The following is a 16334-nucleotide window of genomic DNA, read 5'->3' on the forward strand; positions in this document are numbered from 1 at the left end:
TTTTTTTTGGTACCACTCCCATTCCATGGTCTCTGTACTTAGGTGTAATGTTTCATGGGATTGCCCTTATTTTCTGTAGGCCGTAGAGTGCTGTTTCACTGGGTTTGTATTACACCGTGTGTGTGTTATACGATTTAATGAATAATTTGCTTCTTGGGGTTCCCATTGTAAGTTTAAAGTTGTTTATATAGTCTTTAGGTGACTTTCCTGTACGTGGGAAGTTATATAGTGTCTCTATAGCAGCCCAATGATGACTCACGTTTTGCTTTTTTTTAATTCATGCGTTTTAGGCTGAGCTACAGGAAAACAGTGATTAGTCCTGCACACGTTTCTTGTAATATTTGTAAATTTTTCTGGAGTTGGTCAGGCGATAACACGATTGACGACGTAGTTTCACTACCAAGGACAATCGTATTCGCATTATTGATTTTTTTGGGGGGGGGGGGGGGGCGGGGAGGGTGTATGGCTGGGACAGGTCTGCGCTCCCGTCGTGGGGTGGCGGTGTTGGTCTGCGATGCCGAGCGAGATCCGCCCTTCCCTGTGCACTTGCTCCCTTACCTCGCTGTCTTGCCTTGTGAGATGATTGACTTGTGCTTTGGGACTTTGAACTTAGTGTCGGGAAGCTATTGTAATTTTTTTTTTCTATTTACTTAGACTCAGGAGGCAGCCGTAGGAGTAACTTGTAAGGGCAATATGTTAATGAAATGGGTATTTATTTTTTTTCTCCGTTGACTTTACAGTGCCGTGTACTTGCCAGTGTTTGCAGATAGCGCTTCTAAGTTTGAGGTCTGAAAATAATGAGGCTTAACTCTATTTGCGCGTATGATTTTTTTTTTTTGGAAGCATATTTGTCATTAAAGGTCAGGTTAGCTTGAGGGACTAATGTATGTTGGACAAGTATAACTTGCCTTTAAATACCTCATCAGAGGGCAGTTGGTGGTAGTAATTGATTACTGTGAAACCTAGACAGGTCTTTAAAAATACATTTTTATGTAAAGAGGACTAGATAAGTAAGTTATCTCAACATAGTAATGTAAAAAGTTTCTTCCTGCACTTTTAAATTGACAAAATTGGGCATTAATGCTTGAAATTTGCTTTTCAAGATGTATTTTTCATAACACAAGATGTTCTGCTTGCTGTTGATGTAAGGTGACAGAACTACTTGGCTGTTAGGACTGTAAGATGAATGAGGAATACGCAGCACTCCAGATCACAAGTCTCAGTCATGCAAAATATGGTTAAGAGTATTACAAATTCGAAGAGTTTTAAAAATAGCTTGCATGATAATTAAAATCTTTTAGTTACCTCTTCTCTGTGTCCACTCTGTGGCTCTTAATACATACAACATTGCATTTCAGAGCATGTTATATACGTTATATTAACTGCAACAGCACGAGATCTTGGATGTTTTGCTCATGATCGGTTCCAATGTTCCTGTCTGTGTTGGTGACTGCCAGCATCTGCTGCTTCAAAATGAAAATTAAAAATGTTCTGGAAAACTCTGGTTTGCATCTTGCGTATTTTATCTTATGCAAGCACAGGTGTTACACGTTTAAATGTTAGACCCAAGTTTAATGACAAAGTCGGGGCCTGAATGATATTATAAATAAATGAGTACCACAGGCTTACATGTATTCTCAAGAAAATTATTAAAGCAATCTTGATTTTTGATTTCTGTATTTTTAATAATTTGTTAGTTACCCTTTCCTCTGAAGAATGAATATGTAGAGCACTTAAACAATCTACTTATCTCTTTCTTGTATCTTGTTAAAGGTCTTGCAGGTCTTCAAAGTCCCAAAGTAATTAATCCCTCCCTGTTGACATGGCTGTTTAATTGAGCAGTGATAATGGCTGGTGACTGGCTTATTTATCAGAACTGCTGAGCCAGATGAATTGGAATGACAAGTGGGGAATACTGGAGGGGGAGCATTATTTCCAGCGTAGGTGACCAGTATGGATAATGAAGCAATAACAAATGTGACTTCCCCTAGATGTGCCGTATCTTTACTTTCTTGTGAAAATTCAGTTCTTCATGCAGTGCATTATGACCATACTGGAAGAGAAGATGCATGATCTGGGAGCTCTAGGTCCAACTCTATTCTGAGCCTGAGAAGAGAAAACTTTCTATGAAATGCCACCCTAGAAAGTTTCTGCCTCACGTAACCAGAAGGGAAAGGGTCTGGAGGGAGAGACTTGGTAACAAGTGGGGGGAAAAAAAGAGTACGTTTTCACTAAACAAGTATGGAATTGTTATCAGCAAGGTTGTCCCAAAAAGATTTTGGCCATCTAAATAGTGCTTTTGCTTTTCTGAAGTTTGCAGCTATTTATAGTGGTTTAATAAACAATCTGTCAGTTCCAAACTAAGAAAGCAGGCAAATTTCTGAGTTTGTCTAGCTCATTGAAGTGGAAAACACAATTACCAGTTTAAGTTACTGATAAATCAAAAAGGTGGGATTAAGATTTTGTTGACACATCTGCAAATGGTACAGAGTTCAAGTGAAAGCTGATTGCAGAACATGGAGAGTGACCTAGAGAGAGAGAGATGAGTCATCTTTGAAGGCTGACCTTAATCGTGTATTATAGGGGCTTCAGTTACAATGTCTATGCAGTCAGTGATAAATTAGCTTCTGAAGACTGTTGAAAACTTTGCAATGCCAAGGAGTACCCAGAAGATGTGCATAATTCAAGCTTTTCTTTTGGATCTCATTAGAATAAGAGACTTGCTCGCTGAAATTGAAATTGTTTGCTTGGTGTCCTGATACTGTGATCTGGTTTATTTCACGTTGGTTGGGATGGACCTCTCTCCTCCTACAATATAGAGGTTTGGTTTTGGGGTGTTTGGTTTGGAGTGCCCTCCAAAAAAACCCAACCAACCAAAAAAAAAACCCAAAAAAACCCATTTTCCCAACACTGTGAGGAATGGTAGAGAAAAAAAAATAAAAGATTTCAGAATTCATTGCCATTTAAGGAGCAAGTAAGTTGGATGCAAAGTATTAAGAGTTGGGTGATGGTATTATTCTGCTGGTATTTGTTCTCCTCAAACTGCGTAATATTTGGCAATCTCAGAAAATTGGAACAGTGCTAATGTTTGCGTTCAGATTTTCAGGTGAACTTCAAGCAGTAAATTAATTCCCCATTCTGAGGGTATCACTACTGATAGGTATTTGCTGGGTTTACTGGGTTACCCTTGATGCTCATCTGTGTATAATGAGTTTTAATTAACACATCTCATGTCTCTCTTGTACTCGATAGTCACTTGAAATAATTACAAGATTATCTAACTTTGTACAGTTTGGTGGCTCAAACTGTTCTGTGTCTGACTCAAGTAATCTGGAAATTTGTTCTGAATTTTTGTCAGAGAGATGTGGGATGAAGAAATACTACTTTTCAAGTAGAGCTTTGCAACTCTACTTTTGGCTGTTAGCGTGGTGTGTTTTTAAGCCCACTAAAGTTGAATAGTTACCTTCATAAAATTTATATTTTAAGCAATAAAGCCACCTTTTGATTCTTTATACTAATCATACTCAATCAGAAGTAATAAAAACCTATGAATAAAATTCTGGTAGTTTCTTCAAGATAGTTTTACATGAGAAGAGTACTCAGTAATGTTTGTGACTGAGAGTCATCTTTTGATTTCTTACCTCTGTAGTTGAAATTTTAACTTGTTTTATTTCTCAACTGCAGTAGGAAAATAGTTAATAATCGCTGCTTTATATCAGGGCAGCAGATTCTTTGCCATGCAAAGAAAAAATCGGATTTCATACTATCTCATTGTGATAGTCTGGATAATCTTTTTCTTTTAGGCAAATCCTTGGAGTTATCTTTTATTCTTTGCTTCCTGTAGAGTGACATTTCTTTTCTTAGCTTTGTCTCAACACCAGATACAATAAGACTACTGGTATTTCAGTTGCATTTTCTTTATTTCCTTGGTTGGGCAAGTATTTATTTTTGTTTGTCTTTAATTCAACAAAAGGCCAGCAGGAGGAGCTTTCAGTTTCCAGAAAGAAAGGGAAGGTTTGAACTGTAATTTTGCAAATTGTTTACACAAGTGGTTAGGAAGTTTGTCTGAAGTCCTTGCAAAGAGATAGCAGCAGTTATAATGTCATTGACTGCATGTGTGTGAGGTGGAAGCTAGGATTTAAAATTATTTGAACAAAATGGAGTGCTGAGATCTAGGAAGAAGAAAAGCAAAGTTCAGAAAGAAAAAAATGTGAAGTCTTACACTTCAGTAAGAATAGTTGAATGCACAAATGCAGGATGTGGGGCATGTGATTAAGTAGCCGTTTTTAGGGAGAAAATGTGTGGGTTATTTTGGATCTGAAATTGAACACAAGCCAACATATACTACACAAAAGGCAAATGCTGTAGCGAGTTGTAGGACTGTAACCTGCAGGACAGAAAAATGAAATAAAAGAGGACCCACCTCAACCTTTATTTTTCAGTTGCTATATAGATCCTTGTATTTCATTAGTCTTCATTAGCAAATAGTGGTAATTTAAATGTCTTTGTTGGAGGAGAGATGTTTGAGCTCTTTGCTGAATTTCATTATTCCTTTCTTCAAGTTGTTTGTTTCATCTTGGCTATGTGGGAACTACTTCCCTTGTTTCTGTGTAATGAGAATGTGGTTCAACCTGTCCATGTATGAATCCAGTTTTAGTTTTCAAGCTCAATGATTCGATTCTTTCTTGAGTAATAATTACTATTTTTTCATGTATGATTTATGTTCTGTTCATAGAATGTTAAATAAACTATTGAATGTTAGCCAAATAATCAAGCGGATCTTCAGAAGACAAGGGAAACTTGCAAGAAGTTTTAATTATTTTAAGTTTAATTAAAACTAATTTTGTCCACCCTTTAATTAGGAACGTGGAATATACAGTCTGAGACTCTCAGGCATCTCCTCCTGAGGTGGAATTGACAGTTCTCAGTTGCTTTGCAGCTTCAGTTTGTGTAATTCAGCCTAACTGTAGTCCCTGTTGAAATAGCAGCTCTGCTTCTCCTGTAGCCAGGCATTCTCACTGCTGTTCTTGAGGCAATTAACTTCTTGTTGATGTTGAATTCATTTTCCAGTGTTTCAACAAGCTGATTTGACTGATGCTACAGGAGACTTAAGCACACCAGATCAAATATGCCTGCAAGTCAAGAGGGAGAATAGGGCTATCCCTTTTAGCCTGCAGTTTGATTGATTTGGATGTGAAGAGACCCTTTGCAAGCTCCGTGCATCCTTCAGAATAGAATTCACAGCAGTTGACGTGCATGGACCATACATAGTTCAACATGCGTTTTTAGTGGAATTGCTGACTTAAGCCATATCTTTCCCTGGTTGCTGAATTGGAATGTTGCATCGTGCCTTCATTGCTCTGATGCGAGTGCTTGTGAGGCTGCACGGTAAACAGGCTCAGGAAAGAGACTGGCTGAGAAGATGCTTAGTCTTGTCGATTTGTTGGACTGTTTTCCTAAAGTGAGTTACTATTCAGCTGCATGAATACTTGTCTCCTCACTGCAGAGAAGCTGGTGCAGGGGTAGGAGTAAGTAGCAGAGAATAGGAACCACTGTATATTTAATACAATTTAAATAAGAGGAAACAGGAAAGAAAATAAGAGACCTTGAGCATGAAAAGAATGATATTCTTTTGGAAGTACTAAGTCCTAAAATACAATGTTTTTTGTTTTGCTCCGTCAACATTAGAAAGATTTTCAAGTGCAATTTTCTTTGATGGGGAGTGGGGGGAAATTCTTTTTTTAATAAATTATATATTCTAAAGAGAAATACCATACATCTCATTGTTTTCCCACTGAGCCAGGCTTTCAAAGGGGTTCTGTCTTCAAACTTTTTCTACTGCAGCACATAAAGTTTAAGCCAGACAATCTCGAAAAGAAAATGAGCTTAAAACCTCAGGTATTGCTGTATCATATATTTTTGTTTTATGCTCACTGTCCTTGGAACAGTGTCTATGAAAAAACTTGCGGCAGTGGTCAAGGGAGGAACATTTGATGTACATATGAAGCAAACTGTAGATATTCCTGTGATGGATCAAGCTGGAGGCAGTACATGACACATTTTAAAGTACTGATTGCTGTATTGTCTACAGAATACAAAAGCATGTGGAGATCATGCTTTTAGTCTGAACTCAAGTCAGTTTGAAGATCATGAGAGATTTTGAAATAGTAGAAGGTTGTAAACATTTTTCCAGTAACCATTTTGAGTGTGACACTGTGTTCTTCAAAACTGGGTAAATGTTCTTAATTCATGCAAGGAGGATGGGGGAATGTTACAGGTCCCATCATGGGGAAAGTGCAGTAAAATGGATATTTTAGGGTTTTTATAAGCTTTAAAATTTTTGACAGCACTGTGCTTGCTTGTTTTGGCAGCTATACTAGAGAGGTCAAAATAATAAGGACCTCCCAGATCTCTGCATGTTGAGAAGGACCTCTGAAGAAACCAAGCCTTTTTAGTGCTGGACTACACTCATCAGCCTCTAGATAAATATGGGCGATTCATTCAGTAATCCTCTGGTAGTGTGGTTGCTTGCACTGTGGTGCTGAAATGGTTTGTGGTCAGCCATCACAGGATTATGAAAAGAAGTTTGGTAATCTATACCCCTTTTGAGACAGTGAGGGTTGCAGCTGATATGTAGTTTTAATAATAGTAAAGATTTGATACCCTCAGGAGAATCTTAGCTTGTAGCCCAAACTGTAGTTGAAAAACATTGCTTTTAAGTCAGTCAGCTTGCATTTTTAGATAGAGGAGGCTCTGCATTTGCTAAAGAACTTGTGACTCAAATTGTTGAGCTTGAAGACTTTATGTTAGATTACCAGCAACCCCTCTCTCTCCTTGCAAGGTGATGTGATATACATTTAAAAAGAAAAAAGATTGTACACATCTTTGGAAGTGTGTCATTTATGCCCTTGAAGATGAAAGAAGCAAGAGAATGGAAGTAATGCTTTCTTGTCAGCTAGAATATCTAAAGTATAGATGATGTGTATGGTAGCCTGAGCAGCTGGGGCTGCAATTTTGGCTGCTGTCAGCAGAGGCAGCTGCCCAGCTGACACTGAGTGGGAGGATCGCAGCAATGCATTTTCTTCTACAAAGGAGAGCAGTCTGAAGATGACCTGGCTGGAACTGAATAACCACCTGGGTTGAAGAAATGACCCAGGAAAATGGAAACTTCCTTCTGCTTGTGGAGCCAAGGGCAGGTTTCGGTATCTGTGCAAGCTTTTGGGTTAAGGGAGAGAATGGAGTATGCGTCGATTTCACTGAAGTGGGTGATGTGGAGAGAATTGGAATGGGAAACAGTAAAGGGGGTAAAAAGTTGTTGAGTATCCTGTGAAATAGAAGTGTATTCAGGGAGATGAGTAAAGAGAACTAGGAATAAAAACTTAAGTGAAGCAGAAGAGACTGCACATACATACATGGTTTTGTTTCATGTTTAGCTACTTGCAAGGTGCTTGAGATTCTTTGAGAACTGAGAAAGTACACCTTTGGGCTTGGCTGACAATATTTAAAAAAACCCCGAACAAACAGACCCACAACTCATTACGTTCTTGCATATGTCTTGTTCCAGCACTGCAATGCTGGAACAATGCTTGTTCTTGCAGGGCATAGTTGTTTGGCATGCTGTTTTGTTTGTCAGTTTATTTAGTGATACCACAGCTGTCCCCATGGTGACAGAAGTCCAGTTCCTTAACTTCATTCTTTTGGAGTTCCAGATAGTGACCTCCATAATTTCCCCTATTAGATTCTCATGACTAGCTCACAGATTGTGATCTGCAGAATCCGTATTTCCATATACAGTTCAGAGATCCTATGACCAAATCCAAGGACATTTGTATTAAGGTCATTTGGCAATTTATGTAACTAGAGATGATTTCCTGGCAGTGCCCTGCCCCTAGGTGTCCCCCACAGGGATGGGAAATTATAGAATCACAGTGAGAATGGCAGTAAGCGTGCATGGTTAACCAGGTGTGGTTTGAAGAACACTATTTCTTTTCCTAGCAAAGATTTAGATGCTTGGAAGTTGCTCACAGAAGAGCAGTGGCAGTGCTGGAAAGAGTATGTAGAATGAGAGCTGGAAAAGGAACAAGCTGCAGAGCAAGAAATAGGCTCAATTCCTAATCACTGGCTCAGTTCCTAGTCACATTTTGGTCAGAACATCTTTATTTCACTGAAGAGTCTGGTCCTTTCCAGAACAGATTAAGTATTTCTCAGTTGGATTGGCAATTTTGTTATGATCTGAGAAGTCAAGGACGGTCAACACTGGCTTGTTAAAGAGTAGCTCAACAACTAACCAACTCCAGTTCAAATAAGCCTAAATTTCTTTTCCACTGTGAACCTCAAAAGCAGTGTTTAAATGCATCAAACAATAGTGAGCTGATGAATCAATCTCAACATACAAAGGCTCTTTCTGAGCAGCAGGCAAAAGGCTTAATGAATGCAGAGTAAGAAACAGATCCAATGATTTTAATCCCAGAAGAAATACATCCCTCATTGAAGCTGGTGGGGAAACAGCCATGATGATGGCAAGAGGTTTTTCTGTTGATAGCGTGGAGGGCCTGTGTTGGTACGTTGTCCCACATGGTGTCTGAGAGCTTGGAACCTTTTTTTATTGCAGGTCAGTTCTGCTTCAGCTTTTTTTTTTTTTTTTTGAATGCTGCTCACGTGACCCCATATCAGTTGTGAAAGACTCCTTCTAAAGGGCTGCTTCAATACTGCACAGCTGATACTTACCAGGAGATGCTGAAAATCAGAACGCTGTGTATCAAAGCAGAGAAATATTAAGACGGATTTACAAAAAAACCAATAAGAGGTAGTTTATTTGGTATACTCTGTGGTGGTATGCTTCAGCTGACTTGTTTTGAAATGTAGAATCAGCCAATTTTGTAGCTAGAGCGGTTTCCCATTACTTCCAGCCTGAGGTCACATCATACTTTCTCCCTCTGCAGATATCATGACATTTCATACCTGTTATCTTTTCAAAGTTGCTAACCAAAGTCCTCTAGGACTTCGTATGAGCTAAAGAATAACCATCATGTTGAAGGTAACGGATTGTTCCTTTAAGACCATAGTAACCTGTTCCCTTACCTCTTATCTGTAAAGGTTCTTGTTTAGTAGCTGTTAGAGATGAGAATTTCACAGCAGTATTTGTTACTTTTGCATTTCTTAAAGCCAGATTTAGTCTCATATCTTACTCTGACTTACAAAGGTAACATTTGAAAGCTGTATTTCAGCCCGTGCAGTCTGAACTATATAGTTTCATATGGCAAGGACATCACAAGACAAAACTACTCATTAGGATACTTAAATTGATAGTATTTACTGAAGTGGCTTTTGTATACTAATTATTGAAGTAGAACCCCTACTGCATTCATTAAGCAAACCTTTGATAGACAGTTACAAAGAGCCAACACCATATTGACAACTGCTTGAATGCTTAATCAAGATAAATGTGACTTGCATCATAAGAGGTGATTAAACTTTACTCATTCACAGGGAGGGATACACAAATATGGAGTATGCAGCCATTATCTCAGTGGGTGCTCTTGATCAAAATAAAATACTCTTACACAAATGAAATACAGGTGATCAGATTCTTTGGCAATAACAGTCATGGTAGGATGAATAGACATTTCTCTGGTACTTATTAAGCCTCTGACCCTTAGGTATATGGAGGTTCAAATCTTCCATATGGCCACTGTTTTTACTTAGATGAGACTTTTTTAAAAAAAAAAAAAAATCACTCCTCCCAACCAACCAAAGAAAAGAAAGGGAAAAAAACCCCCTAAAACAAAACAAAAACCCCCTCAAAACCCTAGAGACTAAGGACTGGAGGAATTAATCAAGAAATACTCTCCATCTTACTCAGAACTCTTCTTTGGGATTAGTAAATAGTAAATCTGTAGTAAAATCCAGCCATGTGAGCTTTACTTTTTTAAATCTCTGAGCTGCTGCTGTTCAGAATGGTAGAAGTCTTCAAGGGGGATTTTAGAAAGATAATCAAATGTGGGGAGAAGAGACATTCTCTGTAGGTACATTTTCAGAAGGAAAGGCTGCGGTTTATGCATCAGTAGGGCCCAAAATACTTGCATGGGAAAGGCATCTTAAAAGTTGTTACTGGAAGACAAGTCTAAGGTGGGGTTTGTAGTCAGGAAACAGAAGCATAGGAAAAGAATGTATATTTCTTATTTCTTTCAGTCATTACTTTTTAGATTGAGGTTTTTGTCTTGGGTCTTGTATAGCTTGACAATCTAGAAAAGAACACTAAAGGAAAGAGCTTTTGGGAATCCTTGGCATTACCATAAAAGCTGACTTATTTTTTTTTTTTGTCTGAGTTATCAATTATAGTATTCTGTTTTCTCATAAGCCATAGATACTGTCACTTGTTGGCAATATATTAATTTAAGCCAGTGATGCCATCCACTTATATTTGCTATTCTCTGTTTTAGCATGTAATAAAATTGTGTAAATTTCCAAGTCAGTTGTACTAACTTGGAACTAAGTATTGTATCTCTCGTTTAAAAGGAGATCTATTGTACTAATACTGAATTCATTAAAATCTGCTTAATTATGCAGTTGCTTCAGCCCCTAGATTTTATGGGGACCTTACTTGTCTAGTTTCCTGTGGAAACAAGGCTCTCGTGATTCTGTGTGCACGGGCCATGTGTATTCATGTTCATCTCCAGTCAAATTTTTTTTGGCCTGTTGTCTAGTGTGAGCAATTGTGACAGATAAAGACGGAAACAACAGAGTTGTCCAAGAAAACGTGGTTCCAAGTTTTATGAAAATAAATAGCTAATAGAAGGGAGTAATTCTGTTCATGTCTTCATGGGGGAAAAATTTGCAGTGCGTGTCTTACTAGAAAATAAAGAGGAGGAGAAACTGTTAGTAATGCCCAAACTTCGGGAGGTGCTTCCTTTGGCATTTGCACCTTCATGGGCAGCAAATTGAGTTAACTCCAAGATGTGAAAAAGTAGGTTCTGGTGTTCATAACGAACTATTACAGGAAACTAAGAATGAAGTCTTGGAACAGTAAGCGGGATAGTTAAGGGTGAAAATTAGTAGATATTGCCCTCTCATATAGTTTCTGTTAATAGATGGGAACTTCCTCACAATCCCAGTAGTATTTTGAACTTTTGTTTTCTGATTTTTTTAATTTTTTATTTTTGGACAAGAGCAAATAACGAGAAATAAAACTTGCCTTGCTTAAGAAGCAGGTGGACAAATGGTGTGGTCTGACCTGCTAGGGAAGACAGTATTAGCTTCTCTCAGTTGTTTTCTTTTGGGAGTTTGGAAAACGATGTAATGACCTTAGTGGATGAGGTAAGTAGCCAGATTGAAGTAAGCTCTTAGCATCTGGGAAACTGTTTAAACCATGTTTTGTTTTTTTTTTCCAGTCTGTATTAGTACTTATGTTTGGAGGCTTAGTTAGTTTTGCATTTTAAGTTTGTGTTTTCTGAGTCTGGTAACTGCACCACTCCCACTTCACCCCCCTTTTTTGTGGTGTGGTTTTTTTGGTGTTTTTGTTTGTTTTGTTTTGTCTTTTTGTTGTTAAGGCATTCTGTTTTCATTCTTTCATCAGCTTAGAAACCTGGTAAAGGACGGAAGGCCTAAGGCCTTTCTGGTACCTATTTCAAAGGAATTTTTATTTTCAGTTAATACTGAGTCAGACATCTAGAATCATCTTTTAAAGAAAATGAAGGACAGAACTGCAGTCCTAATATATGATCCGGGGGGGGGGGGGGGGGGGAAGCATGCTTCTTCCATCTCCTTAGTTTTCATAATTATTAATTTGAATTTTAATAATTTGTAGTTGAAAATACTAAAACATTGGATTTCTAGTATTTATTTTCTCTCTGTTTTAAGACAAGTACTGAAAAATCTGAACTGTTCTGGTATATGTAAATATACTTGATCCATTCCAAACATGCTCTACTAACTTTGTCTTAATGAAAGCATTCAAGGAATTATCAGTTCTCTAATTGGAACTTCAGTTTATCTTTAGGTAAAGATACAGTCTTTCAACATGCTTGTATGCACATGTCTAATTTCATCAAAATATATTCTAAAGAATTCTTTAGTGATCTGTTTTGTATTTCTAATGCTTTTGTTTCAACAGGTAGCATTACTGGGATTAGATGTTTTATTTGCCTTTGTCGTCAGACTATCAGGACGCTTTAAATCCTATATAGGAACTGGTAAGTGAAATATAACTTTCTTTTTCTTAAGATCAAAAAGTAAAAGACACTCCCCCCACCCCCCAGCTGAAGTGGAACACGTTGAAAGCTTTCTGAGCTAATTATAACATGTTGGTAGGCATCTTATTGCTATTGTTAGAATTTAAATAATTTTATATTAACTTGTAAATATTGATTTGTCATGCAATCACTGATATCTAGCTGGTGGTTGGGATTTTTTAAAGGTTCCTGGAATATCTTTTCAGTAATTAGTTTCATGCTATGTACTCGCTTACCACTCCTCAAGACAGTCTTCTAAAAATCACATTGGAACATAAGTGTTATGTTTAACTTGTGTTAAAGATTGAAGATTTTATTGGCAGATCACTTTAATTACACCTTTAGGTCTGCTGAAGCCTGTGGTCTGAGAGGACTATGTGGTCCACCTCCTGTTATCTAACTGGACTGTAGCTTTTAGTAGTCTAAACTTTTTATGGGATGAAAAAAAGTACTAACTGTTATTCTTGTGTGAAATGTTTACTTGAATGTATTTCAAATTAATGGATCTATGTGTGCCTGAGTATGAAACAGTTGTTCTGGGAAGTACGACCAAACTGTGCTGCTCAACTCATTTTGCTGCAGTCCTTGAAAAGAGGTAGTGGTGCTAGGGCATTAACATTGGTGTTAGATCACTGGCTATTTTTAACAGAAGTTTCTAGCATAATTTCCTTTTCCAAAATTTGTGTGAATTATCTTGTATCTTGTTCCCATATCCCCAGCTATCTCAAATTGTCTGTCAAAATGTTAAGCTTCCTCTTCTTTATGTGTCTACATTTGTATTTAAGAGTTAAGAAATCAGCAGAATTTGAAAGTTTAGGAATACAAAGCATAGTTTATGACAAGTTACTAACTAAATTAATTGGAAGCCTATTTCAGGGTGCTGTAGAACTACTGCTGTAGAGTGCTACAGAATTTAAATCTATTTTGTTGCAGAGGGGTTTTCTTTGGCTGGTTAGTTTTGTATTGGAGCAGTGTAAGGGAACTGGAGGCGTACTGTGCTATGCGGAATATTGATTTCTGAATTGTCTCCAGTTGTAACAACAAACAGTGCTAGGCTTCAGAGTTTTACTTTGTTTCAATTTATATTTTAGTGGTGTGTAGAAAAAGTTACAGCAACTTTAAAGGTTGGAAAGCTTTTTTCATTTCTTCTGGTTTTGGGGTTTTTTTAAGTGTGAACTGTTTGAGAATAGTTTGAAAATACTATTTTTTTTGTCCCATTATTTGAGTAGTTTGAGATCATGAGCAAATTAAAGATTTAAATTTCAGTACTCAGTAGCATTTATATTTAAAAAAAATAAGTACTGGCATGGGGTGACCATTGAACATGTGTAACATCAATAAATGTCTGAAGCTGTGTATTCCAGAAGTACTTTTTCAAAAAGTTGAGTTGTAGTGCCTTCAACTGAAAATGGTCTTCTGAGCGTCTCCAGAATCAAGACCTGTAGAGTGCATTATCCTGAATATGTAAGTCACTGTTGTGCGTGATCAGCTTAGGCTGGACAAGACCCTTAAGATCATCTAGTCCAACCATTAACCTAGCACTGTTAAGTCCAACCACTAAACCATATCCCTAAACATCACATCTACAGGTCTTTTTTGTAATACCTCCAGGGATGGTGGCTCAATCACTCCCCTGGGCAGCCTCTTCCAAGGCTTGACAACCCTTTCACAATGAAGAAATTGTTCCTAACATCCAATCTAAACCTCCCCTGGCACAACTGGAGGCCATTTCCTCTTGCCCTGTCGCTTGTTACTTGGGAGAAGAGACCAACACCCACCTGGCTACAACCTCCTTTCAGGGAGTTGTAGAGGGGGATAAGGTCTCCCCTCAGCCTCCTTTTCTCCAGGCTAGACAATCCCAGTTCCCTCAGCTGCTCCTCATAGGACCTGTTCCCTAGACCCTTCACCAGCTTCATTGCTCTTCTTTGGACACGCTCCAGCACCTCAATGACTTTCTTGTAGTGAGGGGCCCAAAACTGAACACAGTGCTCGAGGTGTGGCCTCACCAGTGCCAAGTACATGGGGACGATCGCTTCCCTCATCCTGCTGGCCACACTATTGCTGATACAAGCCACCTCCCAAATTCTACAAAGTTTCCATAGCTAAGCATTTAAGAAGAATCTCTCTGCAAGCTTCCATTTTAGCTTTTTTTGGGTTTTTTTTATCTTGGTTATGTCCAGTTAGGTCATTGTTTGATGTGAACATAGGTAATGAGGTAGGTAATCATGTATTGCAAATTCGCAATTCATACAGGTGATATGAGGAGTAAATAAAGATCATGGTATCAAGCCTGAAAATGTTGGGAAATTTGGAAGTAAAATACTTCAACTAAGTAACAAGGTTCTTAGAGCATCACAGGAAGCCTTAGTAGTATTTTTTTATGGTGGGCATTTACTTTGAAAGACAAGCATAATAGAAATTTTCCAGGCAATTTAATTATTACTTTGAAATATTCAAAATATAGTTCACTTCTCATTGATTGCAGTTAAGTTATTGTGGGTACTTGCATTCTCACTGAAGATCAGGATTGCACCATGAATATAGCAAAGATGTATATGTAAAATACCAACCTACTCAGTTTTCTGCCTTTTTTAAAACACAATGAATCCTATTTTTGAGGTGAAGTTTCACTTTTGTAGCTGTATTTTTCATAAAATACCTGGAACCTTAAATGTATTTTTGTCTTAATAAAGAGCGTTACATTTTGGTGACCCTGAGATGTTTTTATTCATGATTCAGAACTCTGTAAATGATGGAAGTATAGTAGCGTATTAGCCAACTAGAACATGGCAAAAGACATTTTCCCTCCATTTAATTTCCTGCTCAGTTATGATGGGGATAGATTTCTTTAAGTGCAGAGAAAAATAACTAATGTGATTGAATATACACCCCCATAAGCATTACAGGCTTTTTGCTCAGAAGTAGAAGACACGACTGCTTTATTATTTTTTCCTATCTTTACAGCCTATGTATATGCCGTAAATTAGATTTGGGCAAAATCATTACAGTAGTTGTAGGACAGATGCTTTCCAATATTCTGAGGAGCATGTTAGTGATCTTTGTATTGAAGTATAATGCCTGATAAGAGACTTAATTTGGTTTCCAAGACAACAATCTAATGTTGCAGTAACTTTCTTCCAAGGTGTGTTACCCTTTTATGATTAACCATGTTGCACGCTCTCTGCAGCTGGCGTCAGTGTTCTGGGAATTTGGACACACAAATTTGGATTCTCTTTTTTTAGTACTTCCAGTGAAGGTGCTTGAAAATACTTTGTAAGCAATAAATATCAGGGTATGCATTAATTCATAAGACTATATGTCTATTTTCTAGAAAGAATAAAGTAGATTAAGGAATGTTTGAGTGTTACATCTTTCAGTATTTAAAACTACTGCTTGTTCTGTGGTTAAAAGAGATTACGTAAGAGTACATAATTACCCTGTGACAATCTCTTTTCCCAGGTGATGGCATTAATGATTAAAATATATCAGAAACAAAAAAGAGAATATTAGAATTAGGGGCAAATGTGACTGGAGTTTCTGGGAAAAGTCTCAACTCATACTTGCAGTTTTCCTTTCTGAAAGGAGTGAATGTTATTTTGCACTCTTGTTATTGTCAAAGGAATGGGAAAGAAAAAATATAATAACGGTATATGGAATCTTTTTCAGTTTCAATGTGGTGTTAATTATGACATTTTTCCGCATATATTGAACTGTCCATTAGTCTATGGTATAATTATAGTCATTCACTTTTACAAACAACCTTACAAGATGTTGCAAACTATATTTTAGTTATCTGCAAATTAAAGGAGAGACACTTGGCACTTAAACCCCCAGATACATTATATATGTACATATATGTATAAGTCTGAATATAGATACGTTTTACACGTATGTAAATGTGTGTTTGTGTGTAATAGCAGTTTCAAATTCTTATTACTGGAAAAAGAAACCAGTGGGCAAAAATAATCTTGGAAGATAGTTGTAGTGCTGTATACTAAGATGTGAAACCAATTTGAAGTGTTTAAATTCTTTCCCAGGTGGCTTCTAGAAGTGATGGAAGAGCTTTTAAATTAGACTCTTCAGAATAATTTAACTGCTCTTTCA

General features: G+C 37.4%; 1 protein-coding gene across 34 annotated transcripts in view; it reads left to right on the forward strand.

Moving 5' to 3' along the window:
- The window catches only part of CLASP2 (cytoplasmic linker associated protein 2), a 147972-nt gene that overhangs the window by 1492 nt on the left and 130146 nt on the right, over positions 1 to 16334 (forward strand). For all 34 annotated transcript variants that reach the window (XM_054815216.1, XM_054815224.1, XM_054815241.1 and 31 more), the window contains exon 2: positions 12113 to 12191. In XM_054815216.1, the coding sequence (XP_054671191.1) occupies positions 12113 to 12191 (79 nt within the window). The remainder of the gene's footprint in view (positions 1 to 12112; positions 12192 to 16334) is intronic.

Source organism: Grus americana, chromosome 2 (assembly GCF_028858705.1).
Source record: "Grus americana isolate bGruAme1 chromosome 2, bGruAme1.mat, whole genome shotgun sequence".
Lineage (NCBI taxonomy): Eukaryota > Metazoa > Chordata > Aves > Gruiformes > Gruidae > Grus > Grus americana.